General features: G+C 45.0%; 1 protein-coding gene across 1 annotated transcript in view; it reads right to left on the reverse strand.

The window, feature by feature from the left end:
• Nucleotides 1–22760, reverse strand: part of LOC144720223 (tetraspanin-18-like) — a 104624-nt gene that overhangs the window by 41343 nt on the left and 40521 nt on the right. The window contains exons 2-3 of the mRNA XM_078596746.1: nucleotides 15999–16152; nucleotides 8760–8954 (exon numbers count right to left, since the gene is read on the reverse strand). Coding sequence (XP_078452872.1) covers nucleotides 8760–8954; nucleotides 15999–16061 — 258 coding nt within the window. The 5' untranslated portion in view covers nucleotides 16062–16152. The remainder of the gene's footprint in view (nucleotides 1–8759; nucleotides 8955–15998; nucleotides 16153–22760) is intronic.

Genomic DNA, 22760 nt, shown 5'->3' on the forward strand with positions numbered 1-22760 from the left:
GCCAACACCAGTGACAGTTATCTGAACCGGTACTGGGCCTCCCCTAGGTCGATTCAGCCTCAAATGAGTACCTGGTGCGGTGTGTAAACATCGCCACTGGTAGGCAAAGATGGCCGGACGTGGTCCTGGCCACCAAATTCATCGCGTGCAATGCCGGCCTTCATAGGTGCTCGCTAACAGCACATTGCCCAACAGGCTGCACGGGGGACCTTTATCTGTGTTAGTATCTGTGCGTGTGGGGGGTTGTCAATCGGCACTCGGTAATCAAATGCAATCAGGGGTGATGATGACCACACAGTCCCTTTGTGTACCGTGCCGACCTTAAGAGGTGCGTTCTAAGGCATTCGCCACCACGGCCTAGCAGGGTAAATTGGGCATCTTTGCCTTTGCGATTGTATGTGAGAAAGCAGAGTTACAGTGGTTAGCAGGCTGCCCGAGAATCTGTTGGCCTGCGTTTGATGTGTGTATGCATGTGGCTTTTGACATCCCAAACTCTACTGTGCATCCACAACAACGATGCAGGGACTTCACATGCACGCGTATACTCCTCGTACACATTTGCACGGCATTATGCCTGCATCTTCAGGAGATTCAGTTAAGATTGTTTTGATCGGTGTTTTTGTTTTTTACCATATGTTCTCTGCTAAAGGATGCATAATTGATTAACTTTGCACTTACATTTTCCAAGTAGTGCTCTCAGGCAATCCGCTTACAAGCACAGCGAGGTGATTAGTTAGAATGCTGAGAGTGCCTAGCAAACAAGGCAGAAGATTGTAATTTATATTTGTTCAACACGAGCACAGAATTCATAGCAGAGAAAAGAATTGAGATATGAACCCACACACTCCTGCTGTGTTGCTAATATTCACCAAGCCGGAAATTGCTGGATTCACAATGATCTACTGGGTTTGACTATTTCTGTGCCATAAGTTGTATTATGTTCTGGTACAGAGAACAGACTTTAATAACAATGATGTGATGGTTATTAGGCTCATCACCATTATTACTTTTGAACCTGGGAATACATTGGAATGTGATCTTGCAATCCATGGACAGAACATTTCTGAGCTCAGCACTCAACCAGGACCCCACCTGGCCAGGATAATACATGTGCTATGTGACAATAACGATTACTAATAATGTTGTATTTGTGTTATTTACGCGAAGGTGCTCCGTTTCACAGACGAGTAGAGTCTGCCAGCAGGGGGAGACCTTACGATGGAGATTCATCCAACGAGGTCATTTGCAAGAAATGCAACAAAATATTGCGCATCGAGACTCCGGCACGCGTGGCCTCATCTCTCTTGCAATAACGTCCCGGGATCTTCAACATCCACCGTAGCGGCACAGTTGAGGTGAATACTACGCCCTGGGCTTGAGCCACGGAGCCTGGCGTGGGCCAAGTCATCGGCCGAGAGACGCGCCGGCAACTAACGCAGGGTTTGTTCGTCCTCGCGTGCCTTTACTCGCCGAGGAAAGCCACATTGAGCCTGAGGCTTTGTCACAGGGCTCCTCCTTGGAGCACGTGGCCAATTAGTATCTCATGAGCGCAGTAAGTAGCCTTCGCCGCGATGGGAGGAAACTGGAGTGGCGCGAGACAATCCACGTGGGAAATAACAGCGATGGGTCAGCGACCTACTTTGTGTACTGCATGCTGCAGGTGCCACACACGAAGGCTCTATCGCGGTGTGATCCACCAACTTTTCCTCTGAGTTGCTACGTTACAGTGAAGCATCTCCACTAATCAAAGACGTTTTGAATTGTTATATATAGAGAGCTGTGACCTTATACAGCCTAGATAAATATATGGCTTGTCCTAAATAATAGAGATGTTATCATTCACCATTGTCATGAACACACAATGCCTTTATACAAGAGATACCATTTTTAATAGGATACATGGTTTCATGCTGTAATATGAATTGGTTTATCCAAAAAGTTTCAAACAAGAAACAGCCCTGCATGAGGTGTGTTACTATTTGTAATTCTCACGTTTAAAAAATATATATATCTAATGCTCGCTTAGTTTTTTGTACGAACAGTTTCGTCAAATCATTTGAAATAGGATGTAAATGTTGCCAGCCTTTTAACATTTCCTCCGAGTTGGCACGTTTGCCCTCGTGACAATTTGATTTGATTGGCCCTGTCGGATGATGGAGAGTTATAGTTAAACGTTGGCATTATACTTTCACAATCTAACCAACCAAGACACCAATCACGAATCGCAATATTGGTTGTGAAAGTTTACGCATGAAATAAAAATGATGTACGGGGAAAGAAAAAAAATTCGGTCTAAAAATATTCTACCACGTAATTTTTTTCTTCATGTATGTTTCTCAAAAGAAAAATGCTCAAGGGCAATGCATTCACACTCCACACGCGAGAATAATTATGTTCAGGCCACAGAAGCCGCCACCGTGAGTTTATATAATGGGCACTTAAACATTTATATCGGAATCGATGTTACGGAAGACACCAGCATTAAGATAAAAAACACACACACACAAGCGCGCAAACACGCGGTCCCAAATCTAAAGTGACTTGCTGGTGTATTATTTATGGTGAAGGGAAAGTGTGTCAGGCAGATCGGGATGGAGTGGGAAGACAGAGGAAAGCAACTGCAACAAACGGTGCCATAAATAAATAAATTGATGTACGCGTGCATCAGGCTCCCGGCTGTCGGGTAATGCACCTCCAGTCTCCACGCACCGTGAGCGCTTCGCGCGTTGCACGGTCACGGGTCCGTACACAGAAGCATTCTGCAGCATCGCAGGCGGTGCTACAGGTGGGCAGAGGGGCTATCGACCCCCCCCCCCTCTCGCCCCCCCCCCCACCCCATTTAGCCACCCATCCCCACCTCCCCACCTTTTTAGCGACACCATTCAGATGCCCCTGCTCACGAATTGATGGTGCCACTCAATATGTTTATCACCATCGAATTTCATAATTACAATGACCAGCCAAACACAACCTCGTGCTGGATTAAGGCCTCCCCAATCAGGCTATGTCACCTCAGGGTCTACATGTGTAGCAAAGCACCCATAGTCGTCAGTTTTTTAAAATATATTCTTTATTTTTATTATTTTCATTTAATTTCATATCTACGTGACTTTACCGAAAACACCAAAGAATACAAAGCACCCATGTTGAGGACTCGGTGTTAGCAGACTGACTGTTTCATCTCATCCACACTCCGTTCAACCACCACGCTGCAGGTCACAACAACTCACCCACTCACCCACTCACTCAGCCACCCCCTCCACCACGCTGCAGGTCACAACAACTCACTCACTCACTCACCCACCCACTCCACCACGCTGCAGGTCACAACAATGCACTCAACTCACCCACCCACTCACCCACCCACCCACTCCACCACGCTGCAGGTCACAACAATGCACTCAACTCACCCACCCACTCCACCACGGCTGCAGGTCGCAATACTTCTCTGTCCGTTCCTCATCTCACTGCTCAACTTTGGAATTCCCTCTCCAAACGTCTCTTTTCCCAAGTTCTTATAACAGCTTAAACTTTGCTCAATTCAAGAAACGTGTTACACTCCTATCGATGAAAACCGTGACGGTGATGTGCGTTTGACATTTTGGGTCCTAAGGGCTGTGCTCAGCGATTGTGTAAAAAAAAAAACGATGCCATTATTTCTGGAGCAAAAAACTTGAAGATGCTCTGGCTCACTTTCCTACTCGTACATCGCATGGATTATGAAATGCTGGACTTGATCAAATGCAGTCAGTTGTGGCTTTGTAATCCTAGGTGAAGGCAATTGTGAGATGCTAGTTTCCATCGGAATGAAGAAAAGTTTTCTTAAGTTTAAAAAGTTTACTGTGCAAAGTAATATTTGAATTATAAGTTCAGGCCCGATGCGAGCTTCGAAAGGCCTTTATCTAGCAGTGGATAGAAGGACAACAAACTGAACCGCTTTTTGTGTTTAGTTTGTCCATCCCCCGCACCTCCGATTAGCACAGTTGGCAACATACGGTGCGAAAGAAGTTCAACATACATACAACAAAAATGATGATGATGATAAATGATCTAACTAAACCATCCTCTGTGATTTTAGTGTCTAAATCTTTCCGCACATCACCTCCCCGCTTCCATTTCCTTTCTCTATCTGCTTCCCCCCTTTTTCTACTGCCATGAAAAAAAAATCACCAATCATATCCACAGTGTTGCCATTAGAGTTAGAGAGATAAAGAGCTAACAAGAAGGGGGTGATGATAAACGACGGCAAACAAACACTGCCATGAATAAATGAGTGGATGTGCACGGTGTGCGCAACGCCTCCAGGCAGCGCACGCGCCGACGTGACGTCAGGGAACAGCCCCAAGAACACGACACCGCAGGACTGGGGCAGTGAGTATCAAGTAACCAACTACCATGAACTATTTTCATTTGACCAGGTAAGACCCACTGAGTAAAAAAAAAAAAATTTCTAGACATCCCCTCCAGAGGGTTTCTGGTATACTCTTCCATGCTGGACAGACCTGAAATGAGTATAATTTTTTAAAAAAATATATAAAATATGTTGTTTTACCTTGGTGTACTTTTCATTGCATAGAGAGACTGGCTACCGTCACAGAAATGTCGAATGTCTCGGGGGCCACAGCGGAGATGAGCACTACCACGCGCGTGCGCACCCGATTGGGCGGAGTGACGACTGAACGGTAAACGATCTCAAAATAAAAGAGCCTTCATTTGGGTTATTGCTTTCGTATTTTTTTTTTAAACAGTGTCGCAATGGAGAAAGGTCAAGGTTGAGCCTGAAGTGTCTTGCTTACAACACTGCTGGAGGAAGGGCGTCCACCAGAGGTCGCTCGAGCGAAAGCCCCTCTGGCTTTCTTCCACAACAGCGAGGCATCTTGGAGGCGAGAACCCACTGCCCACACTTTACCCACTGCACGAGATCGGCCGATCGACCTGCGTTGTGCCCATTGAAAAACTGCCCGGTGGCCATAGGCGGAGAGGGGATTTCAAGAAGCTCGCTCCGTTGTTTTGACGAGCCGCACAGGGAGATTGAACCGCCGGGCTCAGAATTGCGTGGTCCATTGGTGCCAAGCATCACACCGCAGCACCATCCCATTTGTACAACATCAAAGCGCGCAGATGCTTGTTCAGCTACTGTGGGCAGCGTTTGCTGCAGTGTTGTCAAAAAATAACTGTATTTTATAAATGGAGCCTTAAGCAAAATAAGCAGATGGTTTGCAAAATGAGAACTTTCTTTATTTTTTCGGAGCTACAGTGGTGGAAGGGTGCGGTATCGGAGGGAGGGACACATTTTAAATAAAGACAAAGGGAGATTTTTAAAAATACGATGAGAGACAGATAGACGTTTACAAAAATAGATGGATACAGATGATAAAAGACAGAAACAGGACACTGAAAATGAAGCAGAGAAAACATAGACAGAGAGAAATGTACGCTTAGAAAGATGCAGTTGGACTGTCACGGAGTGAGAGAAAAATCGGCAACACAAGTCATGTTACACAGAATTAAGTGACACGGAGAGCTGTGAGTGATAAAATATAGACAGACAATCAAATGGACAGCCAGAGTATATAGACTGTAACGATCAGACACAGAGTAACATAGGAGAAGACATGCAAATGGATAGGCAGACATATGGACTAACGCGGCACAGATAGAACGTGAGATGTTAAGCACAGCCCAGAGCCGATAAGACACAAAATGAGAATGCAATGAAAATTAAGAAATGAGGCCAGCAGAGAGAGAGCGAGAGAAGGTGCGTGAACAAGGACCGTGACACAGGCTCACACAACATGCACTTAGCCCTCAAAACACCACAGGACACACGTCAGAATGTCACGTAACCCGAACCACAGCACAAACACAGCACAGGTGCACTATCTCGCCTTTGTTGGGCTAAATGCATATGCACTGCCACTGACCGGGGGCATATATTTGTACCTTGCATTATCGGGATTACTTCCCACATGCAATCCGGATGCAAAGACCAATTCCCAGACTTTACATGTCAGCCCTGAATGAGTGTCAACTCGAGCAGTGATGCAGAAGTACAGTAGTTTGATTTGTCTGGACTAAAAACACATTGCCATTGGCTGGAGTCCCAGATAGGGACGTGGTATTATCTACATTTCCTCTGATGGGCAGAGGCTGATTCCCATGCTGAATATTTCAGATGTGGATGAGTTGCAGCACTTGTGGTGGCACAATTGAAAACTAAAAGCACGAGGAACATGAACTGGCCAAGGACCCCATTTAAGCTGTTGTATTGTTCAGGGTTGCTTAAAAACAAGTAAAGCAGACAATGTGATAATTGCTGGACCGTACGAGTTCAACCCAGAGTCAAGGATGTGTGGCAACTCTAGCAGTGATAGAGGCAATCTGATTTGCAGGCTAAACACCCAAGCCGTGCCATTTGGCTGAGTTGTAAATGCAAGCTTTGCGTCAGCCACCTTTCTTCCTTTGACTTTTCTTTATTTTGCTAGCAGTCTCATGCAATGACAGAAAGATACGTATTTTTGGACTTATCACAGAACAGTGCATGATCTTATTTTACAGAACTAATTCTGTCCTCCTTTCCAAGTAACCTCTTGTCCACACTAGGGGTACTGCTGTTCCCCATGTACCCTGCTACAGGGATAGCAGAGTGCAATTAAACAGACATTATTTTCATTATTTTATTCTCACAGCTGGAATCTTGCCAAGGTACACCGACACTCTGCAGCTGAGCGCCCCATTTGTATCGCCACGGTGGCGAGATGTTAACTGCCTCGCCTGGTATACAGGAGATCGTGGGATCGATCTCAACCCTGACTCCTGAATGTTTGTAGTTTTGCATGTCCCACTCCCTGTGGTCGTGTGGATTTTTCTCCGGGTCCTCCGGTTTTTTGCTCCACATTTAGAATCAACATGCGTTCAGAGTTTAATTCTAGATTTGAAGCTTTCGTGACTGCAATGATTCATATTCTTAGGTTTTTTCGGTAAAGTCACGTAGCTAAAAACATTAAAAAGTAAAATAAAATAAAAGTAAAAAGTAAAAATCACGACATTTCGGAGGCAACACAAGCTTCCGTCTTCAGGTGGTACCGTCACAGCCATGACAGCTGTATCAAGCAAATGAGAGATTGCAGGAGTTACCACTGCGTTTATATAATGGTTGGAGAAGGTGGTGGGGCAAGGGCCGCATACTTATTATTAATATGGTAAGGTGAGGCTTGAGACTAAGAATAGACTGCATAACAAAGGCTGAGCTCTCCATAACAAAGGCTGAGCCTTTGTTATGGAGAGGTGCGGTTTGTGACTCAACCTGTAACAAGAAGGCCACCACTAAACATGGAAAAACAGTAATGGTTGTCTGTCAAATAAGATTGGCAAATAAGTGTAGTTAAATCTTTTTTGCATGGTTAATCACATCTTTCCAATGATTACTCAGTTTGTAACCGTCATCACGGTTGAAATTATGTCTGTGTTTGTATATTTGTATGGCTTCGTGTACAAACCTTTGATGGTAGCCAGGAGGTTTGCAGAGAACCTTGGTCTCGGAAAATACAATTTCATGAGAGCCCACCGAGTTGTAGCAATGATCGGCAACGGCCGAAGAATCAGTTCTGCCGTGTTTCAGATCTGACTTGTGCTCGCGGACACGATCAGAAACATGACGTTTCGTTTCTCCAATGTAGCAATCACCACAAATGCAACTCAATTTGTAGACTCCAGGATACTGTAAGTCAGGATACTGTAAATCCGTGATTTGATTCCATCTGTGAAGGTTGTCGTTCCTGACTTACAGTATCCTGGAGTCTACAAATTGAGTTGCATTTGTGGTGATTGCTACATTGGAGAAACGAAACGTCATGTTTCTGATCGTGTCCGCGAGCACAAGTCAGATCTGAAACACAGCAGAACTGATTCTTCGGCCGTTGCCGATCATTGCTACAACTCGGTGGGCTCTCATGAAATTGTATTTTCCGAGACCAAGGTTCTCTGCAAACCTCCTGGCTACCATCAAAGGTTTGTACACGAAGCCATACAAATATACAAACACAGACATAATTTCAACCGTGATGACGGTTACAAACTGAGTAATCATTGGAAAGATGTGATTAACCATGCAAAAAAGATTTAACTACACTTATTTGCCAATCTTATTTGACAGACAACCATTACTGTTTAACCATGTTTAGTGGTGGCCTTCTTGTTACAGGTTGAGTCACAAACCGCACCTCTCCATAACAAAGGCTCAGCCTTTGTTATGCAGGCTGTTCTTAGTCTCAAACCTCACCTTACCATATTAATAATAAGTATGCGGCCCTTGCCCCACCACCTTCTCCAACCATTATATAAACGCAGTGGTAACTCCTGCAATCTCTCATTTACTTGATACAGCTGTCGTGGCTGTGACGGTACCACCTGAAGACGGAAGCTTGTGTTGCCTCCGAAACGTCGTGATTTTTACTTTTTACTTTTATTTTATTTTACTTTTTAATGTTTTTACCTACGTGACTTTACCGAAAAAACCTAAGAATATGCGTTCAGAGTATTTGGCTGCTTTAAATTTCCACGTGAGAATCCACTTCGTTGAGCTATCGTTTGTGGCCAGGTCGCTTCTTTAAAAAAAGTCAGTGGACCTTACCTGAATAAAATAAAAGGTTTAGTTCGTATTTTTTTTTTTGGATCAACCAGGGGCAGCCAAAAAACACGGATCGGAGCTGGCGCTTTCCGGGTCGAAAGTGGAACGGGTGAAGAGGGAGCTGGCCTACCGTCATGAGCAAGCCACGGCTCTCTCTGATGGCGCCGCAGCAGCCCAGGAATCCCAGCAGGAAGAGCACCACTCCCGCTGCCAGCATGATGTAAGTGCCGGTGAACAGCAGCGGGTTGGACGCGACGATCTCCCGGAAGCCACGCGGGTCGGCCGCCACCCAGATGCCGACTGCCAGAAGCGCCGCGCCTCCAAGCTGCGCACGGGAACAATTGTTCGTTCAATCATTCGTTCATTTTATTCGTTCAACACACAGCTTCAGTCATTCGATCACTGCGTACAGGCGTTGTCGGAGATGCACTTAACTTTTTGATATTTAATTTTACCAAAATTGCATTACACGGGTCTTATCGGCATTGTCATCATCGTCAGCCATGGTCAATCCACTGCTGGATGAAGGCTTCCCCAAGCCCCGGCCACCTCTCTCACAATCCTGCGATGTATTAATCCACCTTGCACCGGCAAACGGGAAGTGATTTTTTTTGTATTACTCCATCCCCCCGGTTGGATGTAAGCCGGTCATACAGCAGGCAACACACTCTCCAGCAACTCTGCACTCGGAACTATGATAATATAATTAACCTACGTATGCTCTCTCATGCGTGTGATCCCCTCTCTGTTTCTCGATGTAATTCCAAGCGGCGGGCATCTGTCCACGCTTCTTTACGCGCTTTTCATTCTTTGTTCCGTTTTTGTTTTGTCTTAATGATCGTGTTTCCGAGCCACATGTCATACAGCAGGTGGCTTGCACCCATTAAACACTTTATTACTCTTTGGTTCTTTCGGTAAAGTCACGTAGGTGTAAAATAAAATATAAATAACGACGTTTCGATCGCAACAAAAGCGGTCGTCCTCAGGCGGAAAAAAATGTATCCAGCAGTTTTTTTTCCAGCATATTTTTAATATATTTTTTCTGCCTAAGGACGACCGTTTGTGTTGCGATCGAAACGTCGTTATTTATTATATTTTATTTCACACCTACGTGACTTTACCGAAAGAACCAAAGAGTATGGATTCCTGCAGTCACAAAAGCTTCACATCAAGATTAAACACTTTCTTATTTAGGCACGTTGCGATTTTCAATAGCACTCCAACCTGCTCCCTTACACCTCTATATGTCATCATTTTGATTGCAGACCAACGTCAGTAGCTGTCCTGCGTACGCATCTTCTACTGTGCTTCCCGGTTGTGTGGATGTTCAACTTCTTCTGCAACCGTGCTAATCGGAGGTGCGGGGGAAGGACAACAAACTAAACACAAAAGGCATTTCTAAAGAAGTGAGTTTTCAATCTACATTTTAAAGTGCATAGCTCCAGTGGCTTTCTAATATCGGAAGGAAGAGCATTCCAGATGACCACAGAAGCACATCTGAAAGCGCGCGATGCGGTGACCGTCTTTGTCCGATGGCTCGCCAGAAGCCACTGCTGCGAGGATGACCAGAGCTGGCGTGATGCTCCTTGTCGGTTGTGTCCCTCCAACAGACGTGTCCAATTGTTTTGCAAACTCGTTGTACCTGACCTTTGCTTTGTTCGCATTTAGTTGAATAAAGGGCGTTATATTAACCAGCGAGAACACCGCCCCGATCTGCCACATTAAAAATACGGCATATCATTCCAGCCAGATGTAGGATCGTGTGTTGTTGAGCAGGTGGACTTTTCCAGTTCACAGTCAACGCTTGAAATCCACACACTGCTGGGTCAGCTTGGAAAGGCCACTCTTGCCTCAGCAGTCTAAGAGAGCTGACAAGGCCAAATTGAGTGTCAAAACAACTGTTTGAGGATTGTTTTGCACTGTTGCCTAAAGTCCACTTGAAACTGCGCCAAGACTGGTACAATGAGCCACACGAGTGGAGCTCTAACAAAGCCCCGAAATGCGTTGCCGCCAATTCAGTTTCCACGCGGTGGAATTGAACGAAGGAAGTTAGACTTAGCAGCTAAAAAAAAATCTGCGAATTTTGTCAGAGTTGTGATGCTTTGTACCGCGCATTGTTCGGCTCGTTGTCGGAACTTGAGCTCCACGTGCTGGCAGCTTCTTCAGGAACTTTGGTTCAAGTTGAAATGTCAGACATCGTGCCAAACAATACAGCTACAATACTGGAAACTAAAACTACTAAACTATTTTTTTTTATTTGACCAGGTATGGCCCACTGCGTAGCGAGCTGGCCACAAATGAGAGCTCAATGAATTGCCTTATAACGCGGAAATTTAATGCAGCCGAATGCTCAAGACGCATGCTGATTCTAAATGTGTAGGGGAAAAGCGGAGGACCCAGAGACAAATCCACGTGACCATGGAGAGAACGTGTAAAGCCCAAATATACAGGCATCAGGGTCGGGATCGAACCCACGACCTCCTGTGTACCAAGCGAGGGAGTTAACATGTCGTCACCGCAGCACTCCTTATTTACTCAAACTCATTTGGGACACGTGGGTGGCTCAGAGGTCGGACCGCCGAGTTGGCACCACTCAGGTGCTGGGATCCATTCCGGATAGTCACCTGTGTTTTAACGGGATCCACAAATCCAGATAATGTCTGGCTCCAGCCCGGTCACCAATGATTGCACAAACAAACAAAAAACCCTTCGCACGGACTTAATTTGGGATAAATTATAGCTCTGAGAATTAATCTATTTGACTTTTATATGAGGTCAATTACCATCAATGGCAGAGCGAGCAGAAAAGTGGGTCACTGGAAGGTATCTCAAGGGTAGCTCTGTCATGTCTACTTCCGTGGGCTGTTTTCTAACACAATGGGGTTCAACTTCGTGATCTGAATCAATTCTACATCTCGTGACATGAAGCCAGTGGCACGATGAGGGAAAAATATGGGAAAGACATTGAAAGTACACAGTTACGCATCACTTTACTAAATTATTGGAAGGAGCTACGAGTTCTAGTGTATTTTTACTCATTTTCCAGTGCGTAATCAGGTTACCCTTATTCAGCATTTACGTGGTCGATTACTTTGTATAAATATTCCTTACACTCTTGTTTTACCTTAAAATTATTCCAAACTGAAACCGGGGGGGGGGGGATGTTCGTGTCAGCAGCTTGGGTTAATGCCAGTAAAGGAACAGCCAATGCGTGCAGATCACGCTACGAAGCCTACAGCCAGCATAGCACTGTGTTATAAAGTGACACGAACATCACACGTGGTGATTTGAAAATATTGATCATGAGTGTTTTACATTGAAATGACCGTTATTGCAATGTGCTACATTGTTTATAATACTTCGAGTCGTCAGTCGTCATGGAATAATTATATTTAAAGTAACCCCATCAAATGGGCATTCTCAGCGGCCGCCCCTAGTCTCTGGAATAATATCACCGCAAAAATACGGTGTTGACTTTTTTCATTGCTGTATTTATTGTATTTATATTTTCAATTTACAGTTTTTCTGTTTTGTTGATGAAACCCGATTCAAGAGCTTCTTATCTCACAGGGCAATTCTAAATAAACTGTTCAACTGTGCAACATCTCCTACCACGAGTGTATTTTCTTCTCATTGTTTGCAGTTTCCAAAGTTTAACAATTCCTAGTCTGAATGCTCCATTCATTTCACAACCAATAAAGGCATTGTAATCCAACAGAGATACACTGTAGCTGAGAATTTTGTTTGTATCAAGTGAACTCACAAACTGAAGCATCCCGGCTAATACATCTGGTGATGCTGCTTTGGGAGTGGTGCACAAGCACAATAATTAATAACAAAACTCAACAAATGTCGTCAATAACACACTGTGTGGCCGTATAAAAATTAATCTAAATATACAATGGCCGATGCTTCAGGGAAAGGGCCTTCTTCATAGGACGCATGTGCGTGAAATGTGACCTCGTCTTCTTCCACGCGTTTGTCCCACTCATGTCCGGGATCCGTTGTCCTTGCCAACCTTCTCCACGCTGCGCTGTCCTGCGCCATCTCTCTTTCCGCTCCTCTGGCCACCGTGTCCCATCGCATCACACCCCCCCCCCAACCACTTCTTCTGCCTTCCTCTTGATCGCTTTGCTTCCACTTGCATCATTTGCACCTTCTGACCCATATACTTTTCCCGTTGTCTCTCCAAATAACCCAAACCACCCTTTCGCCTCTCATCTTCTCTGTGATTTCTACCACCTTGAGGCTTCCTCTCACTTTTTCATTTCTCACCCTGTCCCTTCCTTGTTAAACCCAACATCCACCGCAACATCCTCATCTCTGTGACTGACATAGCGTGGTCCTCCCTCTTTCTTATACACTACTCTACACTACTATACACTACACTATACACTACTATACACTACACTATACACTACACTATACACTACTCTACACTACAATACACTACTATACACTACACTATACACTACACTATACACTACTATACACTACACTATACACTACTATACACTACACTATACACTACACTCTACACTACTATACACTACTATACACTACACGATACACTACTATACACTACACTATACACTACTATACACTACACTATACACTACACTATACACTACACTATACACTACACTCTACACTACTATACACTACTATACACTACACTATACACTACTATACACTACACTACACACTAACTCCCTGCCTTAGCAGTGCTTCCACCATATATTCTCAGCAGCTCTCCCGCTATATTTTTCACCTGATGACGATTGCTTGTGTTGCGATCGAAACGTCGTGATATTGTTATTATTTTTATTTTTTTCATTTGTTCTATCTACGTGGCTTTACTGAAAGACCCAAAGAATACTCTACACTACTATAAACTACACTATACACAACACTGTACACTACACTATACACTACTATACACTGCACTAGACATTACACACTTTTCCCTTCAACCAAACTGGGACTCTCTTATCGCACACCACACCAGTCATCTCTCTCGCCATTGCAGCCATCCAGCCCCTGTTCTCATCTCTCCTTCGAATGATCCATCAGCACATATCGTTGCACCCCATATATTGCATTATTATTGACGAATATGTTTATATATATAACTGGCTTTTACAGCCTTCTGAACAGTTACAAATGTTTAAAATGTCATCCACCGAGCCAAGCATGGGCGTTTACCTGTCAATCAGAAAGGTTGTGAGTTTTAAATCCAGGTTTGCTGGTTGATACAACTCTTCACGACTACCGTGTTTAACCTAATGCGTATAGATGATCCCGAGTTAGTGAGTTACTCATGTAAATTCTGACGGTGTTGTACAAGAGCAATAAAGCTAAGCTTCCGTACAATTCTAGTCGAGTCTATGTTCAGACCACACTACTATGTACAAGCCCGTCTGTCAATCCACTGCTGGATGAAGGCCTAGACCACAACGCATCGATGTTTAGTGGTGTTTTAACCATACTTCACCACGCTGGTCAGCGCAGGTTGGGTGAAGTGGGAGACCAGGATGGGTCCCGGTATAGCTCGCCATTGATGTTAGCCGTGGCGAGGAATACGAGCAGTGGTCACCGGATTCATAGTCCAATGTGGAGGGTGATTGGTATTACTCCTTCAGTGCAGGGTCAGTATTACGTTAGAAACCAGTTTCAGTCCGATGCAAAATATACTTAACAATGTGCGATCCCCATTTAGCGATGATGCAGATGATTAATCTCTTGTAGCGGGTAACACTAATGCCAATAGAAAGAAAGTGAGCACTGCCCAGAACCAGTTATTAGTTTAACATAAGGACATATTTCATAGAACACGTTTTCAGGAAGACATAAGAAAATGTTAAAATCTAAACATGAATTAATTCATGTGTTTAAGTAAACATTAGGCACTAACTACAAAGCCCCAACTCATAAAATAGCTAAGTGTCAGTAAGTACTTGTACACTTACACATGTATAGTGCATATATTACCTTGCATCAATACACAATGATAACTGAGCATCCCCTTTCCCCTATGTATATATGTGTGTGACTATCAAGTAGCTGGCTGGGTCACACTGTGGTTTAAAAATCAAATCTCAGTCCACGGCTGTCAGCCTATCATCACTCGATGGTCCATAATATAAAAAAATTCACGCCATTTCATCGGAAACCTGATAATGGTTGATCGATAGAATGACTGCCCCTACCCCCTCCGCCCGCCATAGCAATGTGGAATGTCCACTGGTGACTCAAGGCCATCAGCAGGGATGAACAATGCCTCCCACCCTCGCGAGCAAGGAGACGCATGCGACTTGTCGAGTTAATCTACATCAGAGAAACGTATCCGTCACCAGCGTTTGCATTTTAACGTTGATGCAAAAATCGTTGCCGACATTCGTTAGGATTACGGAAAACAGTGATACCTCCAAATGCAGGTATCAGTGTTGACAGTTTGACATACAAATTTGATGATATGTTCACTGGCACAAATGTGCAACGTACGTTCTCTCTTGGTGAAGCTCATTTAACACACAATTTCACCTGCTGCCCGTATCCAATCAGTATATCAATCAATCAAATTACATAGCTGGATGACAGTCCATCGAGATTCGTTATCTCTTTTGAATTAAAAAATCTTGACTGTTATTAATATTTAGTTATTTCATATTCGGACTGTTTTTCAAGTAAATATGTATCCCTTCTCAAGCAAGCATCGAGGGTGGCACTTATATCCATTGGGTGTCCCTGAGCCAATTATGACAATTCCACATTCCCATGGTGGGTACCAGTCCATCCATAGAACAACCGCTGTTGAAGTCCCACAAAGTGGCACTCGTGCTATCGACCTCGGGATGGATGACAGGCTGAGTCGAACCCTGACTGTCATTTAAACTCGGCAAACAGAATTTGAATGCACACATATCGATGAGCAACATTTTTAAAGTATTCGGCAGTAGTTGCATGCAATGCATCGTGAATTAATTAATTCTTAGTTAAGACATGACGATTCAAGACATTTCTGTTTGCACCTCAGGTCTACAGAAACGACAATTTCAAGGTCAAGTAGGAGACCATTATTTCAACGATAACAAAAGCATCGGCAAGCAATGATTGCTGAGTGTCTAATGCGCGCGTAATCAGAGGGAAGGAGACAATAAGGCAGGCAGGCAGGCAGAACAAAACACAAACAGGTGACGAGTTAAAAACGACTGTGCGATCCGCCCCAATTACCCCGACAAATCTACACGACGCAATAGCGGGAAAGCCACTTCAACGCGAGTTCTCCCCCTTTCGACTGAACAGCGGGCGCATCGGAGCCGGCAACGGCGCGGGTGGCGTGGCGTGGCGCGGATGCGTAATCGCTTACGAAGATGAGAAAGTTGAAGAAGAACATCAGGTATTTGACGCAGGACAGGCAGTTGCTCTCCATGTTGGCGGCGAGGCTGCTTGTGGCAGCGCGACTTGGTTGGAGTGGGAGATCGCCCCAGCCGTCGACGGTCTATCTCTGCCGAAGCGGGGCTCTGTGGAACAGATTCACGCGCGCGCGCGTACATCACTCTTAGCACATCGGCTCTCTCTCGCTGCCGTGCTGCCATGACAACGGGCTGCTCACTCTCTGCCAAATGTAAACACCCAACATTTTGCACGCACATCCAGACGGACACGCACGCTCACGGACGTGCGGACATGCATAGATGGAGTCCTTGCATGGAATCGTACAAAGGCGGGGACAAAGGCACAGGGACACACGGACACGCACACAGATGCAGGAGATTAGTTCTAGTCTACAGAGGTTGCTGGGGCAAGTGATGTTAGCGAGCGCCTATTAAGACCGGCAAAGGTGCATCGGATACTCATTTAAGCTGAGTCGACCCAAGTCTGGTTCACTTATTTTGGCTGAGAGCAGGAATTTAACTCGGGTTTCCAGGTTCATAATGCTGCAATACACGACCGCCTCCACATTCATACACAGAGAAACAAAGAAAAAAGACAAAGATCTCCCGCATAGCCGACACAGACTGTTGGCACACGTGCTGTGAGCAAGCTATGAAGGTCGGCACGGCACACCAATTGGTGGGTGGCCAACACCACGCATCGGGATGCCTTTGTCTCCCGAGTGGCGATGTTTACACACCGCATCAGGTATTCATTGCAGGCTGAGTCGACCTAGGGGAGACTCAGGGCCGGTTCAGATAATCGTCACCGGTGTTGGCCGTGAGCGGGAATTTAACTTGGGTTGCTGGGTTCGAAGCGCAATGGGCTAGCCACGACACTTCCACTCCCCACAATGTATATGCACACACACGAGAACGAATACATACACACGTGTCCACACATGCAAGTACACAAGCGCATGCACACAGACGTACAATGTCAATTTGCTTTCGGACTCAAAGGCGACACTATGCACGCAAGGGCAGGACAAACGTTCCACTCACAAATTGGGAAAGGCTAATATTAGCGAGCGCCTATTAAGCCTGGCATGGCAAATATGTACCGCCTGCTTTGCATTCCCAAGTCCTGAATTCACGTTGTCCACAATGTACTCATTTTAGGCTGAAACGACCTACATTACCGTGAAACCCAAGACCAGGTCAAGATGTCAATAGCCACTGGTGATTGTGCATAACCAAGAATTTAACTCTCTTAGATAACAGTGCAGTTTAGTTTGCAGACCATACATACCCTGGCACGCTAGGAGAAGACAGTACAGCAAGTGGACTAATCTCCACATGTTTATTTCTGTACAGGGATAGAGTGTTGTCCCCTCGCACGCATGCATTTTCTCCGGGTGCCACGGTTTTCTCCTACTCGTACAATAAACACTCATCAATAATTGGCTTAAAATATCAAAATATAAAAAATCCAATGCAGGACCCTCCTGAAAAAAAGGGTCATACGACTCAGTGTGGCTCTCCTGGATAAATAAGTCAATCATTATTATTTATTGTTATTACCACTCTGTCAGGTCCCCCCCCCCATTAGCCATATAAACTGCCGAGGCAAGCGCCGAAAGCGAATTACTATTTTGATCATAATAGCACACAGGAGAGCGCTGCTGCCAACACGACACCCGGCCACCTTCGTCTCCCCAATGCTCCGATGCTGACGCTGCGCCATGCAGGAATTACACTTGGGCCGATGCAATGCTAAGATCTGCGCGATGATGTTCAGATGATAATTTCCCACGGGCAGGAGTCGAACCAGGATGGCGCTGGGGCTGTGGGGCAGTGGCGCTAGTGACACGAATGCCCTCTCACCGTGAGTCGTGCGTGTAGCGCACTAATAGCACGCGCGGGACATTATACACGCGGCACACTCGTGTGAATACAAATGTTCACCAACAAAGAGAGCAAATATATTGTCACATTGATCACGGTGACAAGGCCAACAACAGCGCAGAGTTTAAACAAACTCTGGTGATTCTTTGAGCTTATATATTTTAAGCGGTAATAGCCAAGATTTGTTGTATGTTGCTATTTTTACAGTCACACATCAATCTCCACGTCGCAGCATTTAGAAGCCTATCTATGTCACACGCACAATGTTTGTCCGCGTGTTAATTCTACGTGAAACATTTAACAACGCCCACATCAAACATTGTGATCATATTAACGTCACTTCATTAAACATATGGATGTCTTAAATATAGCGGAGTAACAGCCACATTAGCATAACATCTCAGCACATACTCATATTGCCTTAATGTGTTAACAAATCAAATGAAACACCACTTTGCCCTCTTTACGTGTAAGATGTTTTATTCGCAATGTTCAAGTCTTTTGTCAATCCACTGCTGGATGAAGGCCCTCTCCACATGCCGTGTCGATCATGGGCGTTGCTTGACCATACTTCACCACGCTGGTCAGCAGAGGTGTGGACTCGAGTCATGTGACTTGGACTCGAGTCAGACTCGAGTCATGAATTTGATGACTTGCGACTCGACTTGGACTTGCATAACAATGACTTTGTCCCACCTATGAGATGTGGACTCGAGTCATGTGACTTGGACTCGAGTCAGACTCGAGTCATGAATTTGATGACTTGCGACTCGACTTGGACTTGCATAACAATGACTTTGTCCCACCTCTGCTGGTCAGTGTGGGTGGCTGACCAGGATTGGTTCGGATATTACTTCGCACCGCTGTTCACTGTGGCCAGGAATCAAACTCCGGTTGACGGGTTCATTGCGCCGTTTGCTAACCACTGCACCACCACTCCCTACTTTAGTAATACTGTAGTACTGCATACACTTTCATATATAACACATATGTATGTATGTTGAACTTCTTTCGCACCGTACATACCCAACCGTGCTAATCGAAGGTGTGGGGGAAAGACAACCAACTAAACACAAAAAGCAGTTCTAAAGAAATTAGTTTTCAATTATCCATTCATTTTGCTGCATGAATCAACATTTAATTTGTAATAAATTATGCACAATTGTCAACAGAGGTTATGGAAGCCTAATTGCGAATGATGAGTCCCATATATATAAAATCAATGGGGATGTTGTAAAATAAATACATACATATACACTCGCTTGTGTAAATTACACAAATGACTGGTGGTGAAAGCCAACTGGAGTAGTAAGAAAGAGTTCTGAAGGTGGGTGGACATGCCCAGGAATAGCCCTGTTTGTTGATCCACTGCTGGATGAGGGCATCACCATGCCCGTGTCATTGGGGGTTATTCGATCATACTGCACCGTGCTGACCAGTCGGTGAATGCGAGGAGTTTTTTTTTTATAATCGACGTTGGATCACAGTTACAGTCCAACAGTGGGGTTTCCTGTTCATTTCACAGAGAGGGCGGTCGCTCATCTCGGCACTTGTGCAGGCTCAAGGCTGTTTAGCTTCTGAGATCTGAGAGATTTGGTACGTTCTGGATGAATTAACACAGGCAGTGAAACACAACCCAATGCAGCTGGGCAGTGTTACATTAAAAGGCCACTATCCCTCCAGGGTTGATACAAAGAGTGCCGACTTCATGGGAGGTCAAATATAGTCATCTTTTTTTTGTAAAACAAAAAAAAACCGTCTTCCTATAATGAGAATGAGGATGTAACGCCACTGTCTAGGCATCACAAACAGACGCGAGCCCTCTATCAATTTTCTCATTTGAGCGGCGAGGAGAATCGACCACAGTTTAGACGTCAGAAAACGCGACCAGCGCGCCTGTTTTCAGGTGCTCTGTCTGTCTTGCAAGTGACCTTGAGAGGGAATTCCCAGAAAGCGGCGACAGGAACCCTGAGAACAGATCCCAATGTCGACCTCAGGTGGCCCAAAGATGTTCACAGAAGCTGATTTAATGCCTTGCTGTTACAGATGCTGCTCATGGGAAACTCCCCGGCTCGGGAAGCAAGGCAAACGAGACCACAAAAGGGCTATTGTGCAGCTTGGTTTAGCTCCGGTCAAAGAGTCTACATCCTCAAACAAGCAAAGGGGCAGTGTTTATCTCCGGATAATTTCCACGTTTCCACTGTGTCGGCCATTCTCTCGCAAAATGGTTCGTAATTTCTGAACGGCCTGAAGAATGATGGGCTGAGTCCACGGTGGGACTAGGACTTCAAGTTATAGCCTTCGGATTGCAAGTCAAATGCTCTAACCAACCAATTGACTTGATTTAACGATAATCTCATTTTCCTAGTGAGACTTTCAAAATGACAGTGGTGGTGGTGATGATGATAGCTTCTTGCACGAGTGATTGTGGCAGACCAGTATGATACGTAAATGCATGCACGGTTTGTAAGAGGACACGGACATTACGTTTTATTGGCAGAATGGATGTTCATGATCAACTTGGAGTGTACCTTGTCATGCATTAATAATGCAATTTGTGCCCATCTCAAAAGCCTCTGATGGTTTAATATTCGTGTTTGTTCAAATCTGAGAGCACGCATGTGTGGCTTTGTTTTTGGAGAGCAGTGGCGGCGTGGTTAGCACGTTGAACTACAAACCCGGCGACCGAAGTTCAATTCCCGTTCATGGGCCTCACCTGGGTCGACTCAGCCTCAAATGAGTACCTGATGCGACGTGTAAACATCGCCACTCGGCAAGCAAAGGCAGCTTGGCGTGGTGTTGGCCACCCACCCTCTCGTGTGCTGTGCCGGCCTTCAAAGGTGCTCACTAACAGCACTTTCCCCAAAAGTATGTTAAGGCTACAGGTGGGATCTTTGTGTATTGTTTGTGTGTTCGCATGCGCTTTGTGACCAATGGCGGTGTGCTTTAGATTACATCTGAGTGCGACTACAATTTTTTTCATTGGAAAAAAACAACACATTCGCCGTTGTGTGTTTCTCTGCGATAGAAACCGATCTGACAGATTTTTCAATCTTGAACGCGTTAACTCGCAAAGGCACCTCAATTCCTGAAAGGAATAATTCTCTCCCGCCCCCTAATGCGCTGATGGATTAAATCACCTCTGACACAGGACGACATTCCCACCCTTGCCCACATATCTGACCATTGCACTCCAAAGGTTGGTCGAAAACATGAGAACAAGATTAAAACAACACAGCTGTTTGGCCAGATTTCAACAAAGCTGCCACTGCTTTTGTAATTCTTGATTCATCGCTTTAGCTTTTCTTCTTGACTATTGCTTTTTTTTCCCAATTGAATTCCTAGAATCATAAAATTGTCAATTTAGCTTCGGCTATTTGAGGCAACCATTACTCCCCATACACCACACCGGTAATACAATAACAGTTTTGCTCATTATCCGTATTGGTTTTACTTTACCAACGATAATACCGCGTTACTCAGGTGGTCCGGATAGACTTCATTCGGAGAAAGTGGGGACCCCAAGCATCCCGGTTGTGCATTAACATCAGGATCTTCCCAATAAGCAAATAAAGTTGGACCAATGTTGGCATGTGGTAGGAGCCATTGGAGTGCTCCCTTTGTTCTCAATCCGATGGACCAACCGTTCTGTGAGAGACGGATGCCTACACTTTGTTCACACGCTGTAAAAACGACAAGTTTGTGCATGCCACCGTTGTATAATGGTGAGCTTCACGGTTGTGAGATGGATGTAGCTTAGCGTCTTCTGACGGCGTATTCAGTCTATTTGTGTTGTAGCAGCCCCAAGGAGTTTGTCTGAAGTCAGTAGGTCAGACTTTGTGCGAGATTATTTCTTTACTTCAAGTGTTATTATTGTTTTTCGTGCCCTTATGTTCGAGCGTGCACAGTGTGTACGCACTGCGTGATTGTGAGTGCACGGTGTGAGACCGCGTGTGTTACCTGCCAGGTTGTATACTCCTTCTCTGGGCGTTGATTTATATCGATAAATTCAGAGGCCGTATCTTACAGCCCGTTTGTGCTCGCGATTCCATTTTTGGGAGATAAAACATGGCGTTATTAGCTGCCATCTTTTGTCACATTTACAGCCTTGTAGTTAATGAGCTCGTTGATATACGTTTATATACGGCTTGTGTACGTTTTACTGTCAGTAGGGTAGTGGTGTCTCTCTATTGGACCAAGATTTGCAGTAATTTGATGTTGGCCTTATTTAAAGAGCCCTCTCTCTTCATGTCTTAACGGTGACAGAATCAAGATCAAGAGGGCATCATGGCTGATACAGTTGATGCCCACTACACTTTCGCCATCACTTCCTTCCTTCTGCCAGATCATCCAACCACTTCTGAGTAGAAAAAATACCTCCGATGTCTTCCTTCAAAAAAGCATCCCGCCGTCTGGCTTAAATAGAGTAAAGATGATGTCATTGCTGTTAAGCCTATCAGGAAGATTTCTTTACGATTCTGGCAAAATCACCTGATGAAGCTAGTTGTAATCATCAGCGAAACGTCGTACTCAAATTGTAAATGTTCTAGATTTAACTCTTCAACACATAACCGGTGTGCTAAAGTAGAACCCATTGGCAAGTTTCGTTTACGTGACAAATCTTGCTGTGTCGGAATTGGTGGCGGGTTAATGAGACATTCATGTTAACGATATCGAATAATAATGCCAGCCAAATCTTGGGTGCCACCCGACCGCCTGTCCCGGTAGCCTGCCCTCCCCCATCCTCTGCGTGCATCCCACTCACCGTCACCTCCAATTCTGAAATCCCTGCAGCCCCACCAACGCCTTTCTCTTTACCAAAATTGCACTGTGAGTTACCAAGTTGC

Source organism: Lampetra planeri, chromosome 8 (assembly GCF_965212315.1).
Source record: "Lampetra planeri chromosome 8, kcLamPlan1.2.h2, whole genome shotgun sequence".
NCBI lineage: Eukaryota > Metazoa > Chordata > Hyperoartia > Petromyzontiformes > Petromyzontidae > Lampetra > Lampetra planeri.